The following is a 25,927-nucleotide window of genomic DNA, read 5'->3' on the forward strand; positions in this document are numbered from 1 at the left end:
TAATCAGTTGACAGCCCGGAGCGACCAGTAAGGCCACCTTCTGGTTCCGCCAAGAACTCCGCGCGGTCCTTCGGCTCCGCACTCGCCGTCTTTGGAGACTAGGAACCGACAGAATAGCCTCATGGCTCATCAGCTGGGCCGTTTGCTGGCCGTCGACTACACCGGCTCCGCGCTCGTCGCTGGCGGCTAGGCCAATCACTGGGTAAAATAAACAAGCGACATATGTAATAGCCACACGTCGATCGGCTGGGCTGGGTTATCTTATTTATACTTGCTAAATGAATCTGATTCTTGGTGACTTCACACAGAAACAGCAAATACGTTTCTGTGCAGAAGTTAGAAAAAAGATAAAGCGAATAAAGCAGCTTCTGCTAGATACAGAGCCAGCAGTGGTGGATGGGCGGCAGTGATCGCTTACCATCAGGCGACCTGTCTGCTCGTTTGCCTCCTGTCCCATAAAAAAAAATTGGCCTAAAGGGTCTAAGGCTCAGTATGTCCTGGCCAAAAGTGGCAAAACATTAAGGAACTACAGCAAGTCTATTATGATAGGGGCAGCTAGTGGTTACAACAGGACTGCGCTGGCCAAAACTGCACATGCCCCACTGAGAACCAAGAACACTATTGACAATTTATTTTGCGACTTCCAGGTGTACTGGGCTGGGCCGATCGCGGGAGGCGTCGCGGCCGCGCTGCTGTACGTACACGGTTTCTCCGCGCCGCCCGTGGACCCCGCGCCGCCGCGGTACCGCCCCGTCGCTGCCGATGAAAAGGAGGTAACTATCTTCCTTAGCCTAGTCTACTGGGAAATGTATCCGGTTGAAACGTTTTGCTCTTTAAAGATTCTGATGGCAGACTTTAGGGCCGGTTGCATCAAACCGTTTGTCACCGTTAAAGTTACTGTTACACGTTCGTTAAATTTTATTGTATAGGAAGTTCCATAGACGTCTGCTGCGTGACGATGATGTGTCTGTCGAATGTGGTTGCTGCAACTGGCCCCTAATTAACTTAAAGTTTTGAATGTTTTCATCTGGATATTAAGCCAACCGATTCCGCAGCCAGATTTCGCACTGCGACTGTGTTAATTTTCAAGTTAGGTATATTTGTCATGGGCTTACTCTGGTTACTCTGGTATCCATATAGCAAAGTCAATTAGCTGAAAAATCTTTATAAAAAAAGCCCAGGTAAAGTTCACTCTACGTGTTGGGTGAAATAAATACTTTTGATATCAAGAGAATAAAAATATATTCTGTTTCCAAGTATTGCTTCAATTAGAAAAAGTAAATTAGAACCACCTGCGTGACGTGTCGACCTACCTTTAAATGCAAAGTAATAAATGGCTAATAGCATAAATTGGAGTCGTTAGAAGGAGCCATTGGCGTGAATATCAATAGCCACCGGGCGTGAACACAGACTACACAGACACCGCATTATGAATCGTTTACAAAGAGCGCGTCGTATCAAACATAATTATGTACAATTTTACTAGTGCCTTAATGTCACGATTACCTATATACATCATTTACAGTTAAATCCTAAAACTAATTTTTGATAAATATTCCAAAATGCTGGTTGTAAACGTTGACACAATGGCCCTAACGGTTGCGTTCCCATACTAGATTACCTATATTATGCCTTTGTGCTGGCTCGAATGCTCCGTCTAGTAGATAGTGAGGTGGTCTGCGGGAGTGAAGTACCGCCGAGGCCAGGGCCGTGGCGCTCCCCGGCGCACCCTCGCTTTCCAATACTTTATTACCACCGTAGCTTTTCAAATCAACATCAACACTCATAAACTTGCCTGTAGGTATAATAATATAGGCGATTGTTTTTTCATCGCACCTATATATGGCATCTCAGTAAAAGCTCTCTTGATTGCTCAAAAACTGATGAGAAACTTGCATTTTGTCCACATATGGGGCAAAGTAATCTGATGCCAATATTGAATTGTTTCCTAATGGATGTAGTAATATTTGGGCCATTTTTTTTTTAAAGTTGTCCACCCCACTTTTTTTGTAACATGGGTATTTTATACGCGATTCATACTCAGAATCGCGAGGTCTTTCGATCCTGATAGGAAAAAAAAATGTCCCAAGATTTCCATACATTTTTCAGACCTTCCATTCCGTTACCGCCATACAAAATGTATGAAAAAATGGTAACAGAATGGGAAAGAAACCTTGGGACACTTTTTTTCTCCAATTAGGATTGAAAGAGCTCGCGATTCTGAGTGAAAATCACATTAAAATTTCCAAATCCAAAAAAAAGTGGGGTGGACAACTTTGAAAAAAATGGCCCATTTGGAATTGATTTGATTTTGATGTATACAGTCTACAGATCATATTTTATTCTGTTTGGTGTAATTATATTTAATTATACGTATATAAGGCAGAGGGCACACTTGTCTTGTCGTTCACTGCTCGTCTTACTTTACTTACTTGTACGAAATCTACCTCGTATAAAGAGTTCGTAAGAAAACATCAAAACTTAAAACACGTATTCTTCCAATACCTTCTTAACTTACAATCGTATTTATGATTGTAATATTAGACACTAACTTTTGACTAGTAGGTAATTTGAGACTGTTAACTACCTTCGCGGTCTATTTATTGCAATCGCCAATCGTATGGTATATACATAATTACATATAAACTTTAAACTACATACAATGCAGCATAAGCATAAGCCGCTTTGCTAACAGGAACATGATACATAAGGATAAAAGGGTTTTCTGAAATAAAAAATGTAAAAGTACCTACCTACAACTTACCTACTGACTGACTTGAAATCCATCCAGATAAAACATTTTTAGCTTCATTGTAAATATTTTATACATACCGAATGTCCGGTTATGAATGGACAAACGTTGAACCAGCGTCGGGTCTTGAAATTTTATTTATAGTTAGGCCTGATTTAGACGGTGTGCGAACTCGCACGCGATTTTAGTTACATTGCGGCCTGTTGACATACAATTTTGCACAGCCATCAAATACCGCAATGTAATAAAACTCGTATGCGAGTTCTCGTACCGACTAAATGGGCCCTTAAAGACAGATCTAGTTAAAGTTTCGTAGATAATGAATTTATCTTTTTATTTAACTGAACGTTTTACATCACGGAGCACGAATGTTTTACTGACCTATAAGTCAATTTTCTGGAACAGCCTAATTAGCCTAGGTACCCTGTCGGTGGCTAGAAAGTTCGACATAGACACCCTATTTTATGAATAACTGAATGAATTGATTTGCAAGCGCGCTGGACGCCCACCCGCCGCCACCACGGCCGCGGCCACTGCCACTGCTTGGACAGTGGAGCAGAGCGTAAGTTCTCGTGTAGGTACGAGTAGGCCTTTAGAGGCATGATTGCACTTGTACTCAAGAGCGGATCCAGGCCCGGATCTATGGGGAAGCGAGCTGAATTTCGTCAAGTCCAAGGGGCGCCACATTTGAACTTTTTTTTAGTTTTTGCCCCCCTCGAAAAAAATCTAGATTCGGTACTGAGCCGATCTAAGGGAGTTCATGAGCCTCCAACGCCTCTCTGAGGCTTAGCGCCCTAGAATTTCACCATGAGACTGTCAGTGCAGAGTAAAAATAACTAGAATGTGACCCACTCAACAAACCCGGATCCGCCCTTGCTTTGTACATGCAGACAACTAGTGCAATAATATGTTAACCATACCTACTCTTCGGAGGCCGTATTTATATGTGACACGCTAAGGGCTCTACAAATAAGATCGTATCAGATCATTTTGCGGCCTTCCTTGTGTAATATGTTATTGCAGGCGATTGTAGGACATTGCACCAAACCAACTTTTAACGCCATTGAAGTGTTTTAGATATAAAGTTTATATTTAAAACAAATAGGTACAGTTCTTTTTGACACACCTTTTTTTATAGATAATTGAAGTTTTCAAATTATAAATATACTTTTACCGATTGTTGTAATATTGGATCCACTATTAGGCCTGATTTAGACGGCGTGCGAACTCGCATGCGATTTTAGTTACATTGCGGGCTGTTGAGGTTTCATAAAATTTTGCACAGCTTTCAAATACCGCAGTGTAATAAAACTCGTATAGTTTTCGTACCGTCTAAATGGGCCCTTAGGTTCATACCGCACCTATAACTAAAAAGCCCATGATGCAAGTATTACCGTGTTCAACTTATATCAATTGCACACTTAAACTTAATTCACTTTACTCAATTTGTCTTGATGATACTTTTTAACTTAATTGCAATGGACATTATGTTAAAATTGTATTGCATCAAAACATCAATATCAATAATATTAATATCCATACTAATATTATAAATGGAAAAGTATATGTGTCTGTTTATTTGTTTGTCCGTCTTTCACGGCAAAACGGAGCGACGAATTGACGTGATTTTTTAAGTGGAGATAGTTGAAGGGATGTAGAGTGACATAGGCTACTTTTTGTCTCTTTCTAACGCGAGCGAAGCCGCGGACAAAAGCTAGTATAATCGTAATATTAATAAGTTGACGATTAGCCTCCCAGCGTAGTCAATAATGACCCTGTACGAAGCAGAAGGACCCAAGTTCAAACCCTGGGCCTCTAGCCAATCGTTAACGCTCCGTGGCAAATAGGTAGGTATGCAAATGGTTCTGTCTGTCGCTCCAATACGGAAGAGCGCTAGAGTGAGAAAACTAGGAAACAATACGAACTACGGACCATCAACGACTGCACTCTTGGCGAGAGGTACCTAAGGCTATTTTTCAACACGATATCAGTATCACTAACATGTTGCAAGACCAAGTCGAATGAGTCTTAGCGCGCCCCTAAAATAGCTTATGTCTGCGTACTTATTCACTACCTACAATTGAACAAGCTGTTTTAAAGCCTTTGTGAACTGCACCTGTGTCAATGAGACTTACCGTTTTTATGTACATGCACCATGAGTTGGCCATACCATACTGTTTACGCTTATTAAAACATGTTCTAATATTTAATCAAAAAAATAATCAACGTCAACATTTAGTATTTTTGAACCTGTTTATTTCTTGCACATATTATATTTAGCACTTTAAATTATGAAGGTATTACCATTTATACTCATACTCATACTCATTTATTTATAATATTGTTACATATTACACGTCACAATTGATTTAGGTACATAGTTATTATGTGGTATATTAAAATTAAAATTATTATATTAGTATTCGTAGTTTGATATGTCGAAATATGGTAATACATTTTTAAATTACATTAAGGACCATTGAGCATTATATAATATTAGAATAGAATGGATACAATGTTTTGTGACTGTTAATTAGATAGTTAATTAAATAATTTAAAAGATGTAGAATTCATCATATAGAATTAGGTAAGGTGCACTGGGGTAATTCCGAAAGCCGTCTAATTTCGAAAGTCTCACAAAAATCACCATTATTTCCATCATATTAAGATTCCCCTTTCGGAATTACCAGAGCATTTTTGTCATTCGGAATTACCCTAATGCACCTTACATCATGAATAATCTGGATAAAAGATTGTGAATCGGTAGGAAAATACGCGACAAAATAGCTTGTAACCGCAAAAGGACTATTACATATGTGTATGTATATATATGACATTCTGAAAGCATCTTCTGGGCGAGCTCACTCCATCGTAGGCCACGTCTTTGCCTTTGGCTAGTCTGTGGTCAAGAGTAAGCCCATTTATAATAAAAAAAAAAAAAGTTCACTCTACACTAGAAGCCCCCTAAATATGTCGCGAAATTAAACGCGTTCATCCTCATTTATGAAATTATTGAATATTGTATGTTCTGTGCAGCTGAAGCGGCTGGACGGCGGCAAGGCGGAGGAGCTTGCCTGAAGCCGCGACCCGCTCGCGCGGGCCCGCCCGCGCGCGCGCGCGCCCGCAGGCGTTACCGTTCCCAGCGAAACGCACTACTACCGCCAACAATATTGAAGACGACACTCGCAGGCATATAGATGACTAGACGCGACACCGCAGAATACGCGTGCCAAATAGTGCACTCGGAATAAAGTGAACGGTCGGAGTGCTTCAGAGTCTGTGCGGAAAGAGAAGAGTTGTGGAGATCAAACGAGTTTGTCACTATAAAAAGGCGCGAAATTAAATTTTTCTATGGTACTATGAACATTCGTCTACATTTTTTTTAATTTGCCGCTTTGCTTTAGTGGCAGAAGTGGCTTTACAGACTTTTTATACGTAAGTAACTGCACTGCATTTCTCTTTCCGCTCAGCCGGCCTAACCTAGGTCACAATATCGCTTTGACAAAGTTTCACTATCATTCTTCCATATTAGTGCGACAGTGGCAAATGCTACGGAGACACCTAGAGTTTAACCATGTCAGACGTTCACGAAAAATAGTTTTATGTGTATTCACCAATTAAATAGTCTCTCTAGATTCGAATTATAATTTTAAATCAAGATAATCAATAAAATTGCAGATACCTACATTTTTTCACAACTGTATGTGTAACTCTAAAATTTACACGCTTAGATTTCAAAGAAATCGGGATACGTGTACGACGTCTCTTTAGATATATGTCTGTGAATATACCCAATGGAAAAGCGCGTCACGCATTACAAAACTAAGTAGTTTAATTTACCGCTACAACACTGTCTTAATTTTTGAAATTCACTAAGTACATACCTATTTCTAATATTAAGTGATTTATCTAGATACAATCTGTGCCTGTTATTTTGCCGCTTCCCGCTCACAAACCAAGTAAGACAAACACAAGTTTGGTATTCCTGAATAGGTATTACATCTTTAAAATATGTACCTATGCAATGGACGATCTTTTTGGGCGGCTAGAGCGGTTATTATTCAAGGTGTGTTTGTCTTCCAAGTCGCCTCATAACTATCTGCGGAGGTCAGTTTCAGATCTCCAAATAATTAGTTACAATCTCTGCACAAATTGATTTAAATAAATTAGCACCGTATTACACATTTTATGCAAAAAATACTCTGAATTTAGTCTCAATTGATTCATAATTCAATAGTAGGAGCAACGAAACAATACGTAGGTATCCATAACTAAGTTATATATTTGTATAAGTGTTTGTGGAATATTAAAATGTTCTATTTTTATGCTACTTCCTCTATTTGCATCTACAGATACAGATATAAACCTATTTTCCCAGTGCATTATAATAATGTTGCCAATAGAGGTCGCAGTAAATGTTAATATAATTAACCATATATTTACGTAATCAACTTTGTACCAAGTATTTGAATCTTATAATCTGAAATAATGACGTGAATATAAGATTTTTTCTCTAAATAATAAATGCACCTGTAGTTAGTAAGTTTTCATCTATTTTTATATAATATTAAATTTCTTCCGTGTATGTTTAAACATACACTATTTGAATCGAAATAACTTTACAGTAAGTGTATATGTATTGAAGAGCTGATGTTTGCATTGTGAAATATTTGATGTATTCTTATCAATATAATAATTGGAGATTATACTCACTGTCGCCTGTACTTATTGTACCAATGCTGTATGTGTTCAGCCTCCGGGAATATCAACTCTGAACCTTTTGACCGCCGCTACTAATTTATATTCAACACGCATTGGTAAACTTTGTTAGAACGTATTAAGGTTCGTTTTTACCGAAACCTATGTCGGTTGTGGCGGTCAAAGGGTAGGGTCAACTGTCAACTCTCTAGAATTTCTGTGAAATTCCTTCCCGCCTAGTGAAGTTTTACCCGTGTGTGTATCAGTTAAACAACTATGTCTTTAGCAAATAATTTTGAATAAAAACTATATTTTAACGATGCAGTTGTTTCATTTTCTAGGACGTTTTTGGACGTTTGAATTATTTTTACAAAGGCCTTTTTTAGGGTTCCGTATTTTATAAACAAATACTAGCATTATTGGCACTAGATATGTATTTTCGTGTCAAAACTTGCAAGCTGTATTCTGCATTATTGGATTGAAATATATAAAAAACTATAGGTACACAGCAAGGTGACACTAGTGACAATGCAATTTTGGTAGCTAGCTAGCTTATTTGACGATGGATACAGGAAGTGGTCATAAGAACTCTGCTACAAAATGCAACATAATTATGTTTAGGTATTTTAGGATTGTCTGTTGACTGAAGTTGCAAGAACAGAACTTTTTATGTTGAGATCGCTGATATTGTATGTATAAGTTATAGTGTATGCAAAGGGTGATTAAAATATAGCCATAATGATGTATAATTGCGTATTTTATTAAACGACCACCGTGCGTCTATAAAATTATTACATAGGTACACAAAAATTATAATATTTTTACAAATACAGCTTAATATAGATAGATATATTTCGCCTAAACCTTGCTGAGAACAATTTTATACTAATATGCACTTACACTTAAAGACTTCACATTTTGAGAGTTACATTATTGCTAGACTTTCCATAATAAAAGGGACATTTTACTTCAAATGCAATAAAATCCAAAGTTCTAACAGAGTTTTTAATAAAACATTCCTTATTGCGCATAATGTACAAGAAACCTTCTCTCATGCAAAGCCACGTCCATCGATAACACTGCGATTACTGCTTTTTGCTTATGTCACTAGATCCATACCCTACAGACGTTCTTAACGCCACACGGAAAGTTTATAGACAAAAGAACTTACTGCAAATCTGAGAGGTTTTGCTGTACCATAAAAAAATAGCAAGGTGATAACATTACATGGGACATTCTGTGAGAATTTCTACTGTTAAGTTTACAGCGTCACGACTCTATTTGTATGGGTCGCGGTATTTAAGGCAGAAGAATGACCCGCATATTCTCCGAGGATATTTTAAACTACACATTTATTTTCAATTTGATGTCATATTATCAGTCTTAATTTTTTACACGAAAACAACATTTGTTATTTAATCGCAATAATTAATGCTGCTGGAAAAGTTAGTTACACAAAATGTGATTACATGCTCAGGTATTGTAATGATCTTCTTTGAAATACATTAAATAAATTGCACTCGTAAGAATAAGTAGTATAAGATAAATTATTAACTAGGACTTGATGACCTCACGATTACCTCTTAAACATTAAAATAATGACTATAATAATTGTAGATAAACATAGAGTTGGCACATAATTAATAGTATTTTATGCAACTGGTGGTTAAAAGAGGTCAAAAAAGGTGAGTGGCGTGGGTAACAATTTGAGGCGAAGCCGAAAATTGTTAATAAAGACGCCACGAGCATTTTTTGACTCAGTTAAACACCGTTGCATACAATACTTTTTCTACGACCAAGCACTTATTTTGAAAGAAAATTATAAATTCAACAAATACCTACTTTCAGTCATCTTAGTTATCTAGGTGGACCGCCTACCATTTTGAATATGCAGTTTGAGTGCAAACATGAAAATAAAACCGGCCAAGAGCGTGTCGGGCCACGCTCAGTGTAGGGTTCCGTAGTTTTTCGTATTTTTCTCAAAAACTACTGAACCTATCAAGCTCAAAATATTTTCCTAGAATGTCTTTATAAAGTTCTACTTTTGTGATTTTTTTCATATTTTTTAAACATATGGTTCAAAAGTTAGAGGGGGGGGACGCACTTTTTTTTCCTTTAGTAGCGATTATTTCCGAAAATATTAATATTATCAAAAAACGATCTAAGTAAACCCTTATTCATTTTAAAATACCTATCCAACAATATATCACACGTTGGGATTGGAATGAAAAAAAATATCAGCCCCCACTTTACATGTATGGGGGGGTACCCTAATAAAACATTTTTTCCATTTTTTATTTTTGCACTTTATTGGCGTGATTGATATACATATTGGTACCAAATTTCAGCTTTCTAGTGCTTACGGTTACTGAGATTATCCGCGGACGGACGGACGGACGGACAGACAGACATGGCGAAACTATAAGGGTTCCTAGTTGACTACGGAACCCTAAAAACTGTCTATGGTATGGTTCTTTGAAGCCTGGCCACTAAGACGAATCGAGCCGAGTTGAATCGAGTTCTACATTTGAATGCGATTCGACGCGTCGCCAATGAACGCAGCAGAAAACGAAGGAGTCTCGACTCTACTCTGCGAATTGGTTTGTTAAGTTGGTAGCAATGTATTTACTGAACTGTAACAGCTATATCGTGCGACTGCTACTAAATGTTTTCAGGGTATAGACTAGATAGACTTGTCCTGACATCTTTTATGTAGGGTTTTAAAGTTCTATGCACGACCTTGTAACTCACGAATAACAGTACGGGAGTAGAAAAAATATAAAAATAAACACACATTAATTTAATTGTTTTTGAGAACATTTTATAGCAATAGCAATAAACTAGCTTGTTTAGTATTTACAATATAAACCTAGATTAGCAAAGACGTAATAATTAAGTACGAACGTATTGGATAATTTAATTATTTACAAGGACCTATCTAGTTCTCACCAGTGAACTGTTTTTTCAGTAAAAAATGTATGTAAAAATTATAAACTAGTGACTAAATTCTTATTGCCTAAGATGGCGAAGTGTTAAGAGTATTAGAAGTTAAGGCACAAAATATAATTGCCAGAATTCATTATTAATGAAATTTTAATATTATATACGAAATAAGTCAATCCTCCTGTGACCTTCATCGAGATATTTATTATTTATTTTAGTACAAAACTCGGTAATTTTAGACGTGGATTTACAAGGAGGACGACTTTGTAGTAACATGGGACGATATGTCACATTTATTGTCGTGTACGATTGTGAACAATCTTTTTTAAAGTGTTTGAAAACTAAAATCGTGTAATCTATTTTTCTGCTGGAATATCTACTGCTTTATATTTGTTTAAGGTCTTGGTTATACGTATACATTTTACGCGTTAGAGTCTGGCCAAACCACGGCCAAACTAAATAGACAGCGTTGTTGACAGCACAGACTGTGATATAAATAATATAATGCCATAGTGTTGCGTGTAAAATAAAACCTGTGCAGTGCAGTCTGCAATGGCAGTTTGCTGCAGACATTATTTAATACATACTACATCGCAATCAACCAAACGTGTATCATCCGATGATCTTTATAATCGTTTGTGTCTATTTTTATTATTATAGAGTTTGTTTAAAAGAAAAGAAAAATCTACAGAAGTTTGCTAAGTTTTATGAATAAGGGAGTTTATTTACATTCCCTAAAGTTATACAAACCTACCTTAGTGACTTGCAAAACAACTGAGTAAATATGTACATAACTACATAGGTACCTACGTCACGTAACAGCATCGAATAAAATAATAGTGTCGATGCAACTGTAATACATATGAATGATGTATCTCATATCCATTATTGTATTTTTCTAAATAATATACCTAATAATATTCGTTCTTCGCGCATTTGATAATTCTCTATCTAAATATTAAATCTAAAAAATATAGCATGAGAACAAACTAGTGGTCTTAAAATTATTCCAGTTCATACCTAAATTATAAAAATAAATAGTTGATTATAAATCAAAAATCTTACAACAGGCGACACAACCGGTAATATACTTGAATAAAAATATCAAATTAAAAAGATATGAACATGTATCACTATGTTTCTATCTGTAAGTATAGTATAGTCTACACACAAACAGTATAAATACAATATACATTCCTAATAATATTACAGAAACCTTCATTCTTACATAAAGCCTCATTCTTACATAAAGCCTCATTATTATGAAAATTACACATGATCTGTATGTAAACTTGATTTAAATTAAACTGTGTAACCTAATATGTATTTCGCGCATGCTTTAGGTACTCTGTATTTATTTGACTACATGTGTATAAAGTGAACAATAAAAAAACAAAAGGATATTTCCAAAGGTAGTATAAAAACTATAAAATATTACCTAACCTAAAAGGCTGCTTTCCGACCAAAAGTGTGATGTGATGTGCACTTGTGTAGTGATTATATTGCTATAAAACAGATCTCGCAACACATATTTGGTCTAAATGCAACTTAAGGGCTGATTTACATGGTGCGAGAAATCGCATGCGAGTTTTATTACAATGCTGCATTTGATTGGCCGCTAGAAGTGGCTATAACCTCAACTGCCCACAATGAAAATTGAAACCAAAATCTCAATCGAGTCCGCGCGCCCTGTAAATGGGCCCTAATGCTACATATTTCCGGTTGTGGTGGAATGCCCTGCGAAACGACACTTATTAGGTAAATTAAATGCTTTTGCCTTGCGTAGCAGCTATTAATAGTTAAATGCGTAATGTTGAAGAATACCTAATAGGTTTGTTAGTCAAGTCATGAAATATGACTATCATATATCGCTTTTTCAGCATTTTCAGAAATATTAGACGAATTAAAGACCTTTTAAAGAAAGAATTTTCCTGGCATATTACCTCCCAGTATTTATTAACTAACCATTCGTTTTAGGTCCTATCCTTCCCCTACAGTTTAGGGCCTAAACCAATACGTGTATCTCGGTTGACTTGTCTTAATAGTTCGTATCATTCACAATGGCGCGTAGATTTGTAAATCTAACATTTAATAACATGACATTACGAAGAGTCAACGCGCGGCTTTTCGTGAATAACACGATGTCTACGCTAACTGCCAGATATTTGTATTGTAAATTGATATGTACCTATAGATTGGGTGCTAACCTGCTCGTTATATGAACTTGAAACATTTCTGCTTGTCGTGCGGAATGCGCGTCTTGAAGAGAACGGAGTCTGCTCGGTATTGCGTCGACAACAGCGGAGTGTAGCCCATAACCTGTAACAAACAGTAAGTTATTTATAGTAGTGTTGGGCTGTTAAGAGGGCTTTCGTGTGAAAAATAGTGAAATCGCAACCGAGCGCTTAATCATACCGTGTGTGGTATCAAATTAAAGGGCTTTGCGAGTAGTTTACAAATATATAACATATTATAGGACTTTTTCCACTTGGTCTAACAAAATATGAGAAAATGTCCAGAAGTGGTAATAATTGTGATGGTGAAGGCTCGTTTTCAAAAAATTGCCAAAAATATATAATAGAAATTTATAATCACTAATGTATAAGAGCAGTTTTAGTAAACGTTGCAGATTATTTTTGTACAAAAATAACTTTGATGTGATGTAGATTTTCAAAGAAATTGTCTGTTAATTTTAGGTAATTTCTGAAAAAACATGAATTCGTCTTAGCCTCGTCTTTTTCAAAAGCTTATAATAAAAATGTAGCCTGAGAAGATTGTTGTACAGGATATACGTATTATAAATTTAGCAGTTTCAGTATTCAAAATTGTCCAAATTTTACAAACTAGCTTTTACCCGCGGCTTCGCCCGCGTAATAAAAGTATTCTTATTGAAACGTTTACAAAAAATAAGATTTTCATTTGGATCCGTAGGTTTCTTTGTAGGTACATCTGTCCGCGATTATTTCGATTAAGGTACAGCGGGGCAATTCTCGACTGGGGGGCATTGTAACTGATCTATTTGCTGTACGGTCAGCCAAGAAAGTGGTTTACCACTTTTCGACTCTATTGATTGAAAAGTGGTAAACCACTTTTTTGGCTGACTGTACCTTACACATATTACTATTGTTTTAAATGAAATTCTTGCAATGATTGTAGAATTGTTACACAGCGACCACAGCTTAGGTAGTAGGTACGAATATGTATGTATTTTACCTATATAAATATTTATACTGGAGAAACTTCATACAACCCACATAGCCAGTATCTCGACGCTATGGTCGGTAGGGTAAAAAGTACTTCCTTGCATTATCGCTTACAATTTTTTCCATTTTGCTTATACTTACTGCAAACGTAAACATATAAAAGGCAAGCAAACAACGATCTTCTTACAGCACATTGAATGTAATAGTTATTACGGTTGCAGGATACTCGCCAATGCCTACTTAACCCCTTCCCACTGAGCCGCCTGCATTTTACACTGCCTAGATATCGATTGCCGACCGATTATTCCGACCCCAATCCCTATTCGTATCCCCGTCCCTATCTCTATCCTTGTCCCCGTCCCCGTCCTCGTCCCGTCCCTGTCCCCGTCCCTCCCCTATCCCCGTCCCCGTCCCCTATTCCTATCCCTATTTCTGTCCCTATCTATCCCTATCTCTATCCCCATCCCCATCCCCCCCCAGCCCTAGCCCTTCCCTATCCCTATCCCTATCCCTATCCCTATCCCTATCCCTATCCCTATCCCTATCCCTATCCCTATCCCCATCCCTATCCCGATCCCTATCTCTATCCCTACCCTATCCCTATCCCTAACCCTGACCCTATCCCGTTCCTGTCCCTGTCCCTGTCCCTGACCCTGTCCCTGTCCCTGTCCCTGTTCCTGTCCCTGTCCCTGTCCCTGTCCTTGCTCCTGTCAAATTATCATGCTAGGAGGTGAACTTTGAAAAACCTTTCTTAGTGCTCCTCTAAGGAACTTCCGTGTCAATTTGAAATCTCTTGAACCAGAAGTAAAGATAAAAACTAAACCTATACTTATGGCTATTTTGGATATTTTAACCCCATTGCACAACAACAGGGGAGAAAATTTCTTTTGCACCTCATTAGATTTTAAAATCGTTGTATTTATCGTGATCAGCGACCCGATAAACCATAAAAACGATACCCATATTGTGTTTTTGACTTTACCCCCTTTGCACCCGTTTTGGGGTCAAATTTTCAAAAAAACCTGAAACATGTATTTAGTTATATGTCTTTAGGAATCCTTCTGTGAAGTTTCGAATAAAATAGTCAAACTAATCTTGTTTCCCCATACAAACTTTGAACCCCCCATTTCACCCTTTTAAAAGGAGAATTTTGAAAAATCCTTTCTTAGTGCTCCTCTACGCCATATAAGGAACCTATGTGCCAAATTTGAAATTTCTAGGACCAGCGGTTTTGGCTGTGTGTTGATATGTCAGTTAGTCAGTCAGTCAGTTTCTTCTTTTATATATTTTTTGATATAATTTAAACCCCATTGCACTACAACAGGGGAGAAGGTACTTCACTTCCGCCTCGTTAGATTTTAAAAGCGTTGTATTTATCGTGATCAGCGACCCGATTAGTCATAAAAACGATACCCATATTGTTTTTTTTTACTTTATCACCCCCTTTTCACCCTTTTAGGGGTTAAATTTTCAAAAAACCTGAAACACGTCTTTAGTCATATGTTTTTAGGATCTCTCCTGTGAAGTTTCGAATAAAACAGTGAAACTAACATTGTTTCCCCATACAAACTTTGAATCCCCATTTGACCCCCTTAGGAGGCGAATTTTGAAAAATCCTTTCTTAGTGCTCCTCTACACTATATAAGGAACCTACGTGCCAAATTTGACATCTCTAGGACCAGCGGTTTCGGCTGTGCGTTGATATGTCAGTCAGTCAGTCAATATCTTTTATATATTTTTTTGATATTTAAACCCCATTGCACCACAACAGGGGAGAAGGTATTTCACTTCCGCCTCGTTAGATTTTAAAAACGTTGTATTTATCATGATCAACGACCCGATAAACCATAAAAACGATACCCATATTGATATTTTGACTTTATCACCCCCTTTTCACCCTTTTAGGGGTTAAATTTTCAAAAAACCTGAAACACGTATTCAGTCATATGTCTTAAGGAATCTTCCTGTGAAGTTTCGAATAAAATAGTCAAACTAATCTTGTTTCCCCATACAAACTTTGAACCCCCATTTGACCCCCTTAGGAGGTGAATTTTGGAAAATCCTTTCTTAGTGCTCCTCTACACTATATAAGGAACCTACGTGCCAAATTTGAAAGCTCTAGGACCAGCGGTTTAGGCTGTGCGTTGATATGTCAGTCAGTCAGTCAGTCAGTCAGTCAGCTTCTTCTTTTATATATTTAGATAAGATCGACTAATTCAGCGCTATACGCGGGTTTTCCTAAACGTGCATCAGAGAAAAAAACATAATTAATTTAGTGAGCTAGTTATCTAAAATCCCGTCTGACAAGAATCAAGATAATAAGATGCTTTAATTGAAATTTGAATTAATATATCTATTAGATAACGGAAAGTGTAGTATTTCACAGACTAAAACTATAAATTTTTCATTTGACGTTTTTCTGGTGCTTTCACCCTTAAAGAAAAATATATGCCTCAATTACCTACCTATTTATGTCCATAATATACCTCAGCACAGCAAGCAAATTATGTGCGCGACAGTAGGTATCTATCCAGCGAGACAGACTACATAATTATTAGATTCGGACGGGTAGTCTCAAGACTCTCGTGATACTGTAGCCTCGTTATCTGCAGGCGTCTAATGATGATACCAGTTTTTTAAAGGGTCGGTTGCACCAAACCGCCTGTCACCGTTAAAGCGTTCGTTAAATTTTATTCTATGGGAAGTTCCATAGACATCTGCTGCGTGACGATGATGTGTCTGTCAAATGTGGTTGAGATGACAATCAATGACAACTGTCAACGAGCGTTTAACGCGAGTGTGTTTGCATTACGCTGCGGGCAGAATTAATTTGTATGGATAAAAAATATTTCAATCTAATTACATTTTTGATATCCTGTACTCACCACCGTTAAGAGGTTCGCCCTTATTAAGTTAACACCCTGTATTTTTAAGTAGATAAGGCACCGGCAAGGGAACCTCTCATCTAATACAATACGAACAGCACAAACCTGTGAAAAGAACTGGATGCACTTGTGTCTCTCGTGGAAGTGAGTCTCGTCAGAAGAAAGCGTGACAGGACACCCGGGGCATCGGAACGTCCAGCGAGACGTAACCTGCAAACACACAATCAAAATCAAAAAATCTCTCATATCTTATTTACTTACCTAATAAAAAGTGAGTCTTTTCCTTAGAAAAAATAAGTTTTTTTTTTCAAAAATTTCATTTTTGGCATAAGCTTTTATCGCAGACTATACCTTTCTTTCAAGAGTCATCTACTGCTCTCCGAGACGTTTCTGCTCAATCATCAGATCAGCTCCATGATACCATAATATATCACGTGATTTTCAGCATATATGTGCGAAATTTTAGCTCAATCGTAAACCGGGAAGTAGGTCAAATTTAGCTTCTACGACTTGACCCAAACCACAGTATAATAAAGAGTTCTATCGTACAATATGGCCACTCCCGCTCCCCTCTGAAAGTGACACCCACCCCCCCGCCACCGCCTGTCAAAAACGCGAACAGTCGACCTGTCATATCCTTCTCATACAAGCATAGTACGCGTTCACCTACACGAGCTTAGACTGTGTGCTAGGAACGGGCCTTTTTCATATATTGATCGCCAGTGTCCGAGGTGTGCCCAAACTAACATACTATTACTAACAAGGCAAGTTGAATAAAAGCTTCTAAAATCGACCTACCTTCACGGGTGGTTTTCTAGTGATATGCGCAACGAGGAAGTTCATAGCGATGTCCTCGCAGTTCATGAACTCGTCGACGTAGTCCCTTATGGCGGCGGGCAGCGTGCGCCAGTAGGCCCACAGGTAATACCGGTGCACGAACGCCGCGCCTGTTAGCACCATGCTGAGCTCGCAGCTGCAACAATAATGTTCCTTTTACCGCGGTTTCACAGGTTCATGACTTGGTTAATGGTTCTGGAGTGATATATTAATATTATACACATATATACAAATAGGAGCGACAAATTTAGTAAGAAATGTCTCACATCTCATGGGATGTGATCTGAGGCTAAAATAATAACTCGAAATTGAAACTTCCTTTCCAATTTTCGAACCATATAGCGATATAGCCCGTAAAAGGGTAGTATCTATGTATTCCATTTCCATGCATTGCGCAGAGGCTAGTCACAGCAGAAATTGGGAGCCTTTATTTTATTACAGAAGTATAATATTTTACCGTACCAATAAATAACGACCACTAAGCTATTACTACCAAAGGTACCAATTTATTACTAGCAAAAGACAGATGTATACCTTTCGATTTAGTTCTATTGCAACTTGGTATCGACGTATAACTTGGCAGATAATCTTGTTTCAGACTTAGCCATTACATTCCTCGTACTCGGTTTTCAGTTTACTTGAATATCAGTCTTGTATTGTTTTCGTTTCGACGCCTGAAATTTGCTTCATATTATAAACCTGGTACCGAGGTGTCTAGCAGCAGTCGTACTACATATAGTTTTGCTTGTTTACTATCTGTAAGATTACGTATTAGTGATCTATGATACTATATGATATATCCCAGTTGGTTCTTTCGTTCTTTTTTATGCAAAAATCAGCAAAAAAACCACACGTTGCCGACCCCTGAGAATTATGTTATGTATTATGTATACCCGCTTCTTGAAAAACACCACGTCGTTATGCAAAAGAACTATGTAAATATCTTAGGAAACTCATTCCTTAACTTTCACATATACAACAAAAGACGAGCGTTACCTGTAATTCGAGTTGTAAAGAAAGCCGTTGTTGTAGTTGAGGTCCCAGGCGTGATATCGTCCAGGGAATCCCACAATGCGGTCTCGATGCTCGCGCCATACTCTGTAACACATCCAGTTAAAAATGTTACTTGATAATCAAGAAATTGTAGGAGATATGTTATATTATATTACTCGCTCGTTCTATTTAAACCAGACTTCGGGTATATCCCCAGGCACCTGAAGGTGACCATTAAATGATTCCTAATCTCTTCGTCGCAGAGCGCGACCTATGTTCTTCTTACATATTGGTGGTGAAGATAAGAAGCAAATACACATAGAACGAACAATAAGAACCGAGGCACGCGTCTTCGTGAATGACATGATCTTTAGGTGGGTGTTAGTAGGTACCTGAAGGCGAACACGATCTCATCGTGTCTGAGGTGCGCGTCGTCGTCGACGCATAGCACGGCCTCGGTGTCGATGAGGTCGTACGGCAGGAAGCGGTTGTTGAGCGAGTTGCGCGCCGCGCGCACCACCGCCACGGGCGCGCCGCTCTCCGGCCAGGCCAGCGACGCGGATGGCGGAGTGCGCCCGTTCCACACCACCACCACCTACAAAACCACCGAACGTGGGTACACTATAATCACATGTGAATATCAATCATTATGCAATAGTTTATCTGTAGTAATCTCCGCTCACCTTGTTCAAATAAGGCAGGCCCCGCAAACGCGCCACGGCCGCCGCCAGCACCGCCTCCCGCTCGTAAGTAAGGATGACGACGGTGAACTGCTCCCGCGGGCGGTCGCCGCCCAGCGCCTCGCTGAACTCCTTGCCGGCGCCGCCGGCGCCCGCGCCCACCGGCCGGAAGCCAGCCGCCGATCCCATGAAGCGCGCCTCCGACGTCACCGGCGGGTCCCACGGCGTCTGCGGGTACAGCGCGAACGGGTCCGCCCACTCGTTCCACAGTTCGTACCCGTGCACCAGCCCTATCGAATAGTTGCGGCGGTATGTCGGGCTCGCGTACGGCGCCTCGAGCGGCCCGAGCGTCTCCTCCGGCTCTGCGTCTATCGCCGGCGGCTCCAGCCGTGGCGGGTAAAACGTTTCGTTGAAGGCCGGTGCCCCGACCGTCGGTGCCGCCGGCCGAGCCGGTATGTTCAGTCGTGTTCGGATCACTGCCAACAGTGAATCCACCATCACTTGCACTGAGCTAAGGTATCGCTCCCAGAATAGTCGCCCTTGTCTCCGAAATGCAAGTAGGTCGGCGTCGGAAAACGCTCGTAGAACAAAATGCAGCTCGGGAACTCGAGCCCTCGGAAGCAATAGTACTGCACGTCGCCAATCGAGCACTTCATCATAAGGCAATGTAATTCTGTCTCCTCCCAGTATGACAGGAATCGCGCCGGATCTCAAACCTTCATACAGTCTTGCTTGCAGCAACGCTGTCGAAGTGTAACTTGGATCGCTAGGGGCGAGAATGATGACAAAAGTAGAATCTTTTAACAAGGCCCGCCTTGAGCGATCCGTGCCGCATAACGCCCAGTCGCCAATAGGAAATACTGTACGCTTTTCCACGGGTGGGTCGCATTCAAATTGCAGGAAAAATACATCCGACGTAGAGCTTGACTTGGCTGTCTTTTGGAGTGCTTCGATCACAGATTTGTCTTCATCTTTATTCAATCCACTAAAAGGAGGTTGCGAGCCCTGAAAACTAAACGCTCTAATGTATTCGTATCAAATTATGATTACTCAAACTACTTTAAATATTATGAACTGCAGATTGAAGACATTTACCTAAGTAAATATTTCCGTCTGGCGGGAGCCATAGGAGCGCAGTCGAGCCATACGTCTCCGCCGGGTGGGCCGAGCGCTGGGGGCATCACGATGTCGAACCCGGGCCGGAACTGGTTCAAAGTAAACGTAGACTGCGCTATCATAGCCCTGCCTGTCATAGCGCTCTTGAACGCGTCGCCAGCGCCCACGGACAGCTCTCTTCGCGCCAAGTTAATAAGTACGTGGTTGCGACCATCGCCGCCCCAATACGGCAAACTCTTTATTACACTTTCATTTAGAGCCAATTTTAAGTTGTTACCAGTTGACCTGGAATAAATTTGTTATATAAATCAAAGCTGCATAACAATAAAAAGTTTAGTAGGTATACTGGACAATACGAGGCTATCCACCACAGAAGGGTCTTGGTGCTTCAAGTGAAATAAGATACTTTCCATGACGCATAAGGACCTTTCTGTGGTGTACAGATTGATGAAAGTGACACTTACATAGAACTCCTTTCTGAAGAGAAAGCTTCTCCTACCAGGACTAGATAGATACAAGCCTCTTTGGGGTCTTGTGTAATATGCGCATTGTACCCCAGTGTCTGTCTCACTGTGGTTTTCAAAAAGCCATCCACTTCGGCGCCAGCGGTGGTCGCATAAGCATCAGGATCATAAAAGTATACAGGGAAACCGGAGGTAAGAGAGCACCGAGAGTGATCAAAGCAGGAGTGCATGCGGCAGTGGTGTTGAGAAGCAGACGGCAGGGGTGGGAGGACGGGCGGAGGTTGCGAGGGGAGGAGAGGGGAAGGCGGAGCGAGCTCCGGCGAGTCTCGGCGGATGGCCTCGAGCTGCGCGAGGCGCGCCTGGTCGGCGGACACGCGCAGGCGCTGCAGCTCGGCGGCGGCGCGCGAGTGCTCGGTCTTGGCGCTGTCGGCGCGCGCGCCCGCCGCCGCCGCCTCCCGCTGCAAACGCGCTCGACGAGCTTCTAGCTCACGGAGCTCTGTCGATACTGATGCCTGTGCAATCAAAACAATATCACTGATATTGTAGGTAGGAATTAAACTAATTTGTTTAAACTTGCATGACAGATGATATAATATCACATGTGGTCACAACACTCACAGAAGATACAAGAAAAATCAACACTTGTTTAATTAAATAATGCCATAAGTCCGTTTCTGTTATTCATACCTTAATTCTTAGCATTTCTTCTATTCTAATCTTGAGATCTGCCGCGTTCATCAATGAAAAGTCTCCATAGGCGTCCAGAGTATGGCGCATGGGGTTGCCATCAAAGGAAAATGATATTGAATCATACTGAAACAAGAATTTTCAGCAATCTTTTACTTAATCGGGAGGATTGGAAATCTAGGAGGGAGGCCTTTGCCCAGCAGTGGGATATAGGCTTATTAAAAATAAATATATATACTAAGCTTTAATTATCAATAAAATTCATGGTCTATAAAACCTAAAGGGTCTGCATAATTCTGATAATATTTATAATTTCTGGTGGTTGTGTGTATATATAGATTTAAGAGCTTGCCTGCAATAGTGTGTGTAGCTGTCTATCAACCAATGCATATTGTCACTACTTTGAAAAAATCTCGTATGGGACACCCAAAGTTGAAATAGATACTACAATTGTCTTGCCACTGACAGAACAAGATATGAGTTTTTTTTTCAAGGTAGTGACGATATTGCATGATAGTATGGCTGAGGAAAAGTTGATAACATCCACGGCATGACTACACAGAAGACAAGTCTTAAATCAAATTTTGGTGTATTTTCATTTAAGTTAATTTTAAACCAAATGGAAAGGTCCTGTTGGAAAAATAAACAGAGGGAAACAAAAAAAAGATGGAATGATGACATCATAAAAACGCAGCAGGAAATAATTGGGAGCATATTGCGGAAAACAAAATCAAATGGAAGAAGATGGAGGAGGCTTTTACCCTCAAGGGATCACACATCAATATATAATAGACAAAATAATATAACAAAATAAATATGGGATGGGATGAGTGAGAATGAAGCTAATAATAATAATATAATTTTTAACACCTTTTTGCATTGACTTGCAGGTTATGTTTGAGTGCTTATTAAAGTTAAAGTCAGAAATGTAAAAGGTGACTGAATTTATTGATAGCTCAAAATGTCAATAAAATTTAACATTCCAACTCTATTGAAGTTTGATTTTTGCCGTGGAATTCCACCCTCTGGTTATCAGTAATAAGTAATTTATTGCAGATTCATAGATACATTACTTTTAGGTTATTATTACATTTCATTAATGGACAGCTATGAACCCTGTAAGGCACTGGTCCCACCGCGAGCTAGTAAGCTATGAGCTATCGGCTATAAAAACGATCAAAAGATAAGCACTCCCGTGCAAATAAAAGAGACACGGCTATTTTGACAGCTCACCGCTGGGCGAGTAACTATAAACATCGCCGTGTCTCTTTTATTTGCACGGGAGTGCTTATCTTTTGTTCGTTTTTATAGCCGATAGCTCATAGCTTACTAGCTCGCGGTGGGACCAGTGCCTAAGGGCACTGCAAATTTATATCCTTTCACTAGCTTACTATCTAATAAAATAATAAATATTTTTTTTCTTGTTTCATTTTGTTGTACTGTAAAATGTTATATTACTAGCTATGTTTAAAAAATATTTGCTTACCTTGGACAAATAATAGTGTGTTACAAGCGGCACCACAAATAATATTACGGAGACCATTAAAATGACTCGAGACAATTTTAGATGCCCCAGCCACTGGCATAGACGGTCATTTAGTAACATTTTGCACAATTTTAATTGTATCACATACTTCTCAAAAGTAGTAATTGCTAAAACCTATTACACTAAAAAACTGCTTCATTCCACATTCCAGTTAATTGCATTCACATCAGTTTCGTACGTATTAACTTGGTATTAACAACAGAACTAGCCTGCCTGTCTAAAATACTGCTATATATATAATTTTAGGTTCTTAGCTTGCTTTTAGGCCTTTTAGCATACTTGAAAAGTCATTCAATTCATTACTGTCACTATGACAGTAGAAAGGAGACATGAAGAATAGAGATATAGGAGCAACCTCTTTACGTATCAGAAGTGCACAGATAAAAGAAAAGATAGGTGGCGCTGCAATCGCAGGTACATAAGGATTGGACAATCTCAAGAATCTTATATACATACTGGATGTTGCACGCCGAACATTACTTTGAAGCCAGAAAATTTGACCTTGAATTACGTCACGCCGGTCTTGCATCTCTTTCTTTAGGGTGTCCATGATTAAGCATACATTAGGGATATCCCGCGGAATTTGATGTATTACATTTATACGACTGATTGATTTTGTAATTTATTAAATTCAAACCCGATCAACCGTTTTATCACGAACGTGAACATCCATTCTCACAAACTCAAGTAAAAGGTAAAAAATTACTAATTTGTCCATAATTTGTCAGTCGTCAATAAGGTCCATTTCTATGCCACTCTGCAGTTACTCGACCTTACTGATGTCCGGCAAAAGGTTACCTTTTCCTAAGAACACCACAAATACGATACAGTTTTTACCAGTGGTAAACTAGGTACTGGTTTTTTCCTCACCTCCAAACCTAGGGGTGGTAACACTGGTAACCACTGGGAAATAGTTATGTTATACAAGGGGGCAAAGTTGTATTTTAACGGCGAGTGTGGAATGGAAATACGAGCTAGCGAATGGATTCTAGGGTTGAACCGTTCAAGAATAGAATCCTGAGCGTGGCGAGTGTTGCAACATGAGGCTTATACAACTTATCGTTTACCAAAGAGGATCGAGTATTATAGAAAATTACTGTCAAAGTAAAATGTGTAATCACAGTGCATAGACTGCCGACATCTCTCGACACAGGCTTAAAACCTTTGAACCTCCGTTTTGACAATATTCTCAGCTTGATATGATATTGATATGTGTTAAAATGTCAAATATTAATATTAGCGCCATCTAGCTGAGCGTGCCCCAAAGGTGTATCGCCATCTAGCTCACCGTACCTTTTTCTGTATGGTTTTGAGGTACGTTTTTTTCTTAGACTTTATCTGTCTATACGGAGTTACATAAGTATTTGTCTTTTACTAACTGACTCCTGTGTTTATTAAAGCATGCAATGGAATATATATTTTAGTGTTTCGGTCACTTTAAACCATCACAATAATATTTTGGTAGTAACTACTGGGAAAACTAATCCCAGTAGCTATCAACCCCCGGTGTGGTAATTAACAATGTGGGGAAAATCCCAGTAGTTAGGACAGGTAAAAACTTGGTGGTAACTAGTGGGAATAGCCACAAAAATATAAGGGAAGTATTTGTCAATGGGGAAATAATGAAATACTAGGACGTTTTAAAACAGTATCTTTATTTTTAAGCGCCGCCCCAAATCTCAAGGAAGGTGGTTCTCAATTCGTACGTATTTCAATTCTCTTCGCATGTATATATGTATCTCAATTTAATGTCTATGCCACGACGACCGGTCTGGCTTAGTCGGTAGTGACCCTGCCTGCTAAGCCGCGGTCCTGGGTTCGAATCCCGGTAAGGGCATTTATTTGTGTGATGAGCACTGATATTTGTTCCTGAGTCATGGATGTTTTCTATGTATATAAGTATGTATTTATCTATTTAAGTATGTATATCGTCGCTTAGCACCCATAGTACAAGCTTTGCTTAGTTTAGGGCTAAGTTGATCTGTGTAAGGTGTCCCCAATATTTATTTATTTATTTATTTATTTATATCTCCGTCGTTACTGGACCTATTTTTAAAATTTCTTTCTGTGTCATAATCTTCAGGCTTAAAGTGCAAATCTGCAAATTGTCGAACGCTCTGAAACATTTCCTTTTATCGGTACAATCGACAGCCAACAGCCAATGCTGCCTCCTTCCTTCATCTTTTGGAACACTGAAAAGTTTAATATTATTCATGTTAATTGTAAAGACATAAATTATATAAAGTTGGTATTATTATACTGTGATATGAACTATGAACATAGAAACCGTACCAAGTTGATAGATTTAGCTCCATTCAATAAGAGTAAATACCATGCAAGAAAAAAGATTGGTCACCCTAGTCGTAAAACCACACATAGCATTATTTTTCTTTTAAGGTCATATTTATCGTTCTAAACCTATTCGTGGGATTTTTGATATAATTTGAGACAATGAAAACAATATAATAAAATAAATAAATAATAAATAATAAAAATGATTTATTCAGTAGCACAGATAGTTTACAACAATCAGGTTGGTGCCTCTTTTTAAGTATGAAAATACCTGTGTCAAGAGACACCGCTCCTCCATCAAGATTAGCTACAATGTTAATAATATGGTGTAGGTAGTTGACAAAATTTAATTATTTCAAGACAAGAAGTAAAAACTAATAACTATTACATTTATTTTACATGAAAACAGGTTGTAAATTATTACACATTAAACACTAATAAGTACACGTGCGTTTATTTGTGTGTGTGTGTGTGTGTGTGTGTGTGTGTGTGTGTGTGTGTGTGTGTGTGTGTGTGTGTGTGTGTGTGTGTGTGTACTGTGGTGTGTGTGTGTGTGTGTGTGTGTGTGTGTGTGTGTACTGTGTGTGTGTATTTTCATATTTTGACACTTAATTTACTAAGAGGTTTTCTATTTCATTGTAGGTCATTGTTTTGATCCAGTCTAGTACTTTCTTTTTACATTCTCTGTAAGACATAGGATGAATATTTAGTAATTTATTAGCACTATTGTATACCCTCGTCGATCTTATAAGGTATTGCCTTTTTGCAAACACGGTTTTCGCAGGTAGAAGAGGAATTGCATATGGATTTTGTCGCCTTGTAGTTGTTATC

The 25,927-nt window shown here is 38.9% G+C and overlaps 2 protein-coding genes across 5 annotated transcripts in view; one reads left to right on the plus strand and one right to left on the minus strand.

Moving 5' to 3' along the window:
* Positions 1-7,770, plus strand: part of LOC125240566 (aquaporin AQPAe.a) — a 42,821-nt gene extending 35,051 nt beyond the window's left edge. The window contains exons 6-7 of the mRNA XM_048148508.1: positions 648-773; positions 5,789-7,770. Coding sequence (XP_048004465.1) covers positions 648-773; positions 5,789-5,830 — 168 coding nt within the window. The 3' untranslated portion in view covers positions 5,831-7,770. The remainder of the gene's footprint in view (positions 1-647; positions 774-5,788) is intronic.
* Positions 21-23,095, minus strand: LOC125240565 (exostosin-3). 4 transcript variants are annotated; one of them, XM_048148506.1, is made up of 11 exons: positions 22,745-23,094; positions 21,259-21,384; positions 20,572-21,083; positions 20,087-20,392; positions 18,995-20,003; positions 18,704-18,906; positions 18,315-18,416; positions 17,280-17,454; positions 16,587-16,691; positions 12,601-12,712; positions 21-198 (listed from the first exon to the last, which is right to left on the minus strand). In XM_048148506.1, the coding sequence occupies exons 1-10, from the start codon at positions 22,862-22,864 to the stop codon at positions 12,608-12,610; spliced, it is 2,763 nt and encodes a 920-aa protein (XP_048004463.1). In that variant the 5' UTR covers positions 22,865-23,094; the 3' UTR covers positions 21-198; positions 12,601-12,607. The 4 variants fall into 4 exon arrangements, with proteins under 4 accessions (XP_048004463.1, XP_048004462.1, XP_048004461.1 ...); XM_048148505.1 differs by lacking the exon at positions 21-198 and having other exon boundaries at positions 11,516-12,712; XM_048148504.1 differs by lacking the exons at positions 21-198; positions 12,601-12,712 and having other exon boundaries at positions 16,428-16,691; positions 22,745-23,095.
* Between the last annotated feature and the right edge of the window lie 2,832 nt (positions 23,096-25,927).

Source organism: Leguminivora glycinivorella, chromosome Z (assembly GCF_023078275.1).
Source record: "Leguminivora glycinivorella isolate SPB_JAAS2020 chromosome Z, LegGlyc_1.1, whole genome shotgun sequence".
NCBI lineage: Eukaryota > Metazoa > Arthropoda > Insecta > Lepidoptera > Tortricidae > Leguminivora > Leguminivora glycinivorella.

Coding starts and splice junctions, on each gene's coding strand:
- LOC125240565 (XM_048148504.1), bottom strand. CDS start 22,864: ATGTTACTAAATGACCGTCTATGCCAGTGGCTGGGGCATCTAAAATTG. Junction 20,393..20,571: donor TCTTCAGAAAGGAGTTCTAT/GTAAGTGTCACT, acceptor AATTTATTCCAG/GTCAACTGGTAACAACTTAA. Junction 18,417..18,703: donor GAGATCGTGTTCGCCTTCAG/GTACCTACTAAC, acceptor GATGTGTTACAG/AGTATGGCGCGAGCATCGAG.